At 38.7% G+C, this 7,031-nt stretch overlaps 1 protein-coding gene across 1 annotated transcript; it reads right to left on the reverse strand.

The window, feature by feature from the left end:
- Nucleotides 1-2,213: 2,213 nt before the first annotated feature.
- Nucleotides 2,214-6,607, reverse strand: LOC124257685 (protein shisa-5-like). The gene is made up of 3 exons (XM_046691818.1): nucleotides 6,432-6,607; nucleotides 3,021-3,320; nucleotides 2,214-2,635 (listed from the first exon to the last, which is right to left on the reverse strand). Exons 1-3 carry the CDS (start codon nucleotides 6,466-6,468, stop codon nucleotides 2,451-2,453), a joined length of 522 nt encoding a protein of 173 aa, XP_046547774.1. The 5' UTR covers nucleotides 6,469-6,607; the 3' UTR covers nucleotides 2,214-2,450.
- Between the last annotated feature and the right edge of the window lie 424 nt (nucleotides 6,608-7,031).

The raw sequence follows: 7,031 nt of genomic DNA on the forward strand, positions 1-7,031 counted from the left end.
GAAGTATCCATGGTAACAGACTGTAACTAAGAGTCTTGCTGTTGATCACTGAAGTATCCATGGTAACACAGACTGTAACTAAGAGTCCCGCTGTTGGCATTGAAGTATCCATGGTAACAGACTGTAACGATGAGTCCTGCTGAAGTATCCATGGTAACATACACAACGACTAAGAGTCCTGATGTTGGGCACAGAAGTATCCATGGTAACAGAAACAAACAGCACCATGCTGATGGGCAGTGAAGTATCCAGGGTAACAGAATGAACAGGGAGTCATTCTGGTTGTCACAGAAGTATCAATGGGACAAAACCACTTCCAATTCACATGTATAACTTCTGTCACATCCAAAATGTCAACATCAGTACCAAGATAAACTGCACAATCTGGTTATGGTTATAGTCTGAGCTAGTGTTGGGAATTGGGTGAAATCTCAATTCATGATTGGTTTATTACCAACGAGCAATCATCGAAAAAAATTGGTTAGCGTCAATTTTAAGATTTTCCTGTTCAGGTTATTATTGCAGATAAGTATAACATGGTTCTCTGCTGCTTTTTGTCACTTAGATATTGAGCATATTGCATTTCGACTTTCACATCCAATGTAAAAGATGCAACTTAATCCTTTAAAGTGATGACTAATATCACGTTAACATAAGACCTCCCAGAGTTTTACTTCCTTAAGTGGCATTTAGAAGCTGGTATGATGAAGTGGAACACTATTTATAGATAGACAACATGTTTGTTGCAATAGTGGTTGCGACGTTTCTGTGTAGATCCTAACACCGTTATCAAGCAAATGATACACAACATTTGCACAAGGAGAAATATATACATGGCGGGTATTGGTTATACAATAGAAGAGGTTGATGTACGGTGTGTTGACATGAGACTTGTTGTGATAGGAATGATTGAAGCCAGTAGAAAAGGGTGGGTTATTCTTGATTAGTTGATCGTAAACCGTGGGGATGTAATAACCTTGATCTCTGTTGATTGTCGGGTTGAGTCGTTTGATGTTGATAGCCTCGAAGAGTTTTCTTATCTTGTAATCTCACCGGTCGGCTTCTAGGATGCTGATGTTGTTCCAAAGTATGGTATGGTTCGGGTGGCCTTGGGTGTGGTCGGAAATGGCTGATTTGGAGTCTTTTTTCTTTACAGATCTCTGATGTTCTTTGACTCGTAGGTTTAGGGGGCGGCACGTTCCTCCTATGTATGAAGGGTCTTCTTTGATGCTTGTAGGTGGTTTACCGTGGTTTATCATACAAGCCAACGGTAAACCACCTCACAACTACTGCAACAAAGAAGTTGTCTATCCATAAAAAGTGTTCCACCTCCCACAGTCTTTAAGAAATATTCAGTTATGACTTTTCAGTAAATGAAGTGAGTTTTCTAAGAATTAAACCTGTTTTAAGGCCCCGACCTTTGTTTGGTCACTGCGACCAATCTTTGATTATTTCAGTTAATTGGACCTCCACTAGTCTGAGATGTGAAAGTACAGATCTTCCACATCCAGAAATGTGCTGTGCCTGTGTCAGTTTCAAGCTTCCGTCTAGTGTGTGTGGTTGAAATGGGGGACCACACAGTTATTCACAAATCTCACTAAAATAATGAACGGCAGTGGTTAAACTATAAATATGAAATAGCAACAACAGTGTTTCATAAGCAATCCCTAAGCTGTTGAAAAAGTAAAACAACATCTTATATAAAACAATGAAAGGAGGTGTTGCTTAGGCCTTCTTCGACAAATCACAGAGTTACTTCCCTTCCCACTGTGTACGTTTCTCAATAACTGACATGTTTAAGCAGAGTTTGTGAGATGGGAATTACTGTTATATTTCATTTTTGATAATTTGTGGGAGGGCAGATTTGCCATCCAAGTCATGTTTGAAGAAACAACACTTCAACACCCATATTGTGTCATCACTGCTCCTCTTCCACCCGCTGACTGGTGGATAATGTTACACAATTCTCATCTGTTGGCAAGACCAGCACAGCAGTCTAAACCTCTTAAACATTCTAGGAATCCCTCCTACTGCAGCTTGAGATTCATACTTCTCCACTATGTTAATAAAAAATCGAGTAACCCAAAACAAATTTCATGCCTAACTAAAAAACTGCCTTAAATTTAGCAAGATTCTACTAATTATCACAAAATTGTTTCACATTAAGATCTCATGAATATTCTTATTATGAAGATATAATAATCGCAATAATATTTCAATCTTATTTCAAGAGGTTTTTTCCCAAGTTGTTTTGTTCTTTTTTTTTCACATGTCATTGAAGAATATGGAATACAGAATCCATAAAATAAAGCATAACATTGGTCCAGCCTGAATTAAACAGTTCATGTGTCTACTGTCACCATGACAACAAGTAGAATCCAATGTCCATTAGTGTCTATAAGAACGTTTGGCACTTTGTGCATTGTCCAATCACATTTTGCATTACACATCTAATATGGTTCAGGAGGTGGTGCAGAGGCTTTCTGCAAATATGATTGGTCCATTCCTCCTGTGTATCCAGCTGAGTCCATTTTTTGTTGAGACGGTTGCCACTGTTGGTCACCTGTTGCCATGGGATACGGGGGAGGTCCAGAGTGATATCCTGTGTGTGGAGGTCCAGGGTATGGAGGTGGAGCTGTTCAAACAGAAATGATAGTGAGTGAGTGAGTTGGGTTCTACGCCACTTTTAGCAATATTCCAGCAATATCATGGCAGGACACAAGAAATAGGCTTCACACATTGTGCCCATGTGGTGAATCAAACCCAGGCATTCACCCTGGTAGGATCCTTTAACCACTAGGCTACCTCACCACCCCCAATAGTTTGTAGAAGAGTTATATTAGATGAAATGTGATGTTCTACAGTCAAACCACTTCAGTGGCTATCGGATACCAAATGGTATCACCAGTTAAATCTGAAAGTCATACAGAAGACAAAAAGATTTTCTAATCATACATACCCCTTCCAACCCATCAAATTGAATGTTCGAAAACCTCAGTGTACACAGCAAACTACTTTACCTTGTCCGGGGGGTGGATGTGCTGGGTAGTGTTGGTAGTTGACTGGCTGCTGTGGCATCGGTTGCTGTGGCATGGGCTGCTGTGCTGGGTACAATATCGTGTGATTGGCCGGGTAGGAAGTTGTTGTTGTTGTGGTTGTGTGTGCTTGAGGAGCCGGTGAGTAGAGTGTGCGGCCTGTGTACCCACGTCGTCGACGACACACACAGAAACAGACGATGATGATGACAATAATTACCAAGACTATAATTCCCACAATTATACCGATGACACCTGACATTGTTGTTGAAGTTCTCTCGATATCTGCCAACAAATATTCAACATTGTTCAATATACAGTCATCATTCTATGGTTTTGATTTCAGTTCTTAGTACAATTAATCAAAGAGTTATTAGTAATCATAATCGATTTATTACCGCTGAGCAATCATGAATTATTATGATCAGAATCCTATTACTTCAATTCATGACTTTTTGTTTCTTTGTTGTTTCATGCTGCACTGAGCAATATTCCAGCAATATTCCAGCTAAATGGCAGCAGCCTGTAAATAATGGAGTCTGGATTAGACAATCTAGTGATAAGCAGCATGAGCATCGACCTAAGACCTGTGAAGATACGGGTTAGAATAGATCTTCAATAACCCATGCTTGTCGTAAGAGGCGACTAAAGGGATCGGGTTGTCAGGCTCGCTGACACGTCTTTGTACCCCAATTGTGTAGATCGATGCTCATGCTGTTGATCACTGGATTGTCTGGTCCAGACTCGACTATTTACAGACCGCTGCCATATAGCTTGCATGCAGCATAAAACTAAACTCACTTACTCAGCATTGATCTAAGCATTTGGGATTCTATGATGTGTCATCTTATGACAAGCTTCTAACCCAGATATTCACAGGTTTTCAATTCATGAATCGTAAATCATAATCAGTTTATTCCAATCACTCAAATTATGGAAATTTATCGGTTATCAATCAGGGTACAGGGTTATTTTTTCAAAAGTCAACAAATAATCTGCATTTCCATTTGCCTCAAGGCTAAAGTTGTGGTCCATACAGAAAATTTCACCAGTATTTCCTGAATTTGACTTGCCTCTGACAAGTAGATATTAAATTCAAACCTTGTTAGTTTCGTATTTTTTAGAAATTAAAACAGTTGTAAGCATAATTGCTATTATCATGATCTGACTTTTATACAGAAGCCCAAATGATAGTGATACAGCTTTGAAGCAAGTTTGTTCGTTTATTGTTTAATATTCCCGCTATATGGTGGGGGCCTATATATAATCAAGTCAGGACCTGACAATCCAAATACAAACAGCATGAGCATTGTTCTATTCAATTGGGATATGTTGACATGAGTGAACTACGGTAAGTCAGCGAGCCTCTTACGACAAGCATGGGTTAGTGAAGACGAATTCTAACCCGGATCTTCATGGGGTGATTTGAGGCAATTGAAGCAACAAGTTTAACATGTGGAAGCAGTGTTGCAGTGAGTTGTGTTCAGAGACACCATGCAAGCCATAACTAGTGTGTTTATATGTTTAATAGGAGACCCTCACTTTGCTACCACTAAGTATATGATGTACACGTATACGATAGCAACTGTAAATGATCACACTAGTTGCATATATAGTAAACTATCGTCATAACGAAACTCAATCAGACCGGTAATTATTGTTTGTTATAACCATAGTTGTCAATACACATTTCAACTACAGCCAGTGGCAAGGACTAAAAAAGGAAATGTTTGCTATAGCCATCAGTTCTGTATAAGTGTATTCGTTACAAATGTAGTTTACGGAAGTACAGCAAAAATATCTCACATGTACACAGCAGCATGTAAAGTACAATCTCTCTGTTACTGGCTTAGCACTTTGATGATGTTTATGTTACCCTAAACATCTGCATGAACTTTACTAGGGGATATGGTGACACCACTGTCTCATGGATACATAAGATGACAGTGAATTTGTGAACCCCAAGATCTGACAGAACTGCCAAACAGCCAACTGCGTTACATGTGAACTTCAAAGTGGCAACTGTGATCAGTGACAGGACAGTCTCTGCAACACTAGAGTATCAGCAAACGTTATCATCAGTCAGTGAAAGACGAGTAAGAATATGTTGTGGTTGGAGTGTCTACGACTCCACTGACGTCTTCTTAATTGTTTAATGTAGGAGTTCAGTTTTGTCTACAAGTCTATGGACTGTCCATGGCTATGAATTACTTTGGTTACCAGTTCACCAACAGCCCCATTTTAGCCCTTGGGAGTAAGTATAGTTTTACACTGCTTGTAGCAATATTCCAGCAATATCACGGCGGGGGACACCAGAAATGGGTTTCACACATTGTACCCATAATTTGGGGGAATCGAACCTGGGTCTTTGGCGTAACCATAAACTATCTTTGATGAAGTGCATATAGCAAACATGATCAAACCCACAACAATGCAGAGGATCTGCATGTCAGCTCTACAAAATATACGTCCTACATTTAAATGCCTGGGAACATCCATGATGATTTATTCTGTCTCCAGGGATATATAATGCAGTTCAACTCAGTCAATAAAACCTGTATTTCTAAGTTTGATATGATCACAAGAATAGCCATTACAAGTGTTGTATGATTAAAAATCCCACAGCAAAACAGAAACAACAGTGTGGTTTAAAACCCCAAGAACCATCAACATACTCACACTTCAAATCTAATCATACCATCCACATTATTTGTATGCTATCACTATTAATAAAAATGCATTATTATCATGATTATACATAAAACAAATATGTAAAATCTAATTAATCAACAGAAAGTTCTTGTAACTGATGAGTTTCAGATCACTTCATTTGATCAACTTTTGATGCAAAATTCTGCGTTAAGATTATCAAATTCACAAATTCTCCAACACATTTGTTACTGCCATCTTTCAGTAGAATCAATATAATGTTCTCATGCAATTTGTTTCAAGCCAAATTACAGGAAGTGACTTAGATATGGATATCTTTATGGACAAATTATGTTACGTGTTTTCTCACAGGATTTTGCAGATGAAGATGAAATATATAAATCATCATTTCCAGTCATAGTGCGAAACAATAATGTGTATCTACATGTCATCTGAGACAATAAATGGCCATATGGTCTGTGTTTTGATCGTTTGGTTCTGTTTCGGTATGAACAGCTGACGAATTCCTGTGCTGTGGTTTCCGTGAACTGTGACAACGTAAAAGAGAACGACTATCATGATTATAAGATGTTGTTCATACACTGTGATAAGTGAATAGTTCTTGGATTCGTCACCATCTACCTCTAGCAGTGTAGGTGCCCAGGTATGTTATAATTTTAAATGTCATTGTAACAATGATACAGCTCATATCAACCTAGGCTTAAAAATCAACATGATTCAGCTTACAGTCGTCGTGGAAATCGAGCAACCTTCGGGAAGTCATGGTGTTGATCTCAGTCGAACTGAAACTTATTGCCTGTTTATATCTTAAGAATATATGTTGTTTTCCTCTCTGATTATTCGAGAGACGTAGAACACATATAACTTGACTGAGTCCCCCTTTCTCAGTTTCACATACAGCGCCCTCTATGTGTTGCTGGTTAATACAAAAGGTTAAACTGGTTGGTGGAACGAAGTAACTAGTTCATCACGCTGAAAGAGAAACTGTGTGAAAAGTTTATGTGTATAAAGTAAACCTACAGAGGTGCACCCACTGTCTACTCTACCATTTCTGGTTAAAGTAGGGTAGGGTAGACCTTTTGTCCCAATATATGTGACATGTTCATGTTTCATATATGCTCAGAGAATTCAGTTGTGTTTTTGTCCGAAGTGAGGATTGTGTACACTAATAATACACTTGCGGAGTCTTCGGGGTAGAAGAATTACATCAAAAGGAAATTCATTGATTGGTAGCACAAATTTATTGTTTTGGTGTCCCCCAATGATCTGAGTTTGGTCCAATCATTTTCTTTATCAATAATTCGACATTTGTCACACAGTGAGGTT

This window comes from Haliotis rubra, unplaced genomic scaffold (assembly GCF_003918875.1).
Source record: "Haliotis rubra isolate DU_JTF1 unplaced genomic scaffold, ASM391887v1 Scf67, whole genome shotgun sequence".
Classification (NCBI taxonomy): Eukaryota; Metazoa; Mollusca; class Gastropoda; order Lepetellida; family Haliotidae; genus Haliotis; species Haliotis rubra.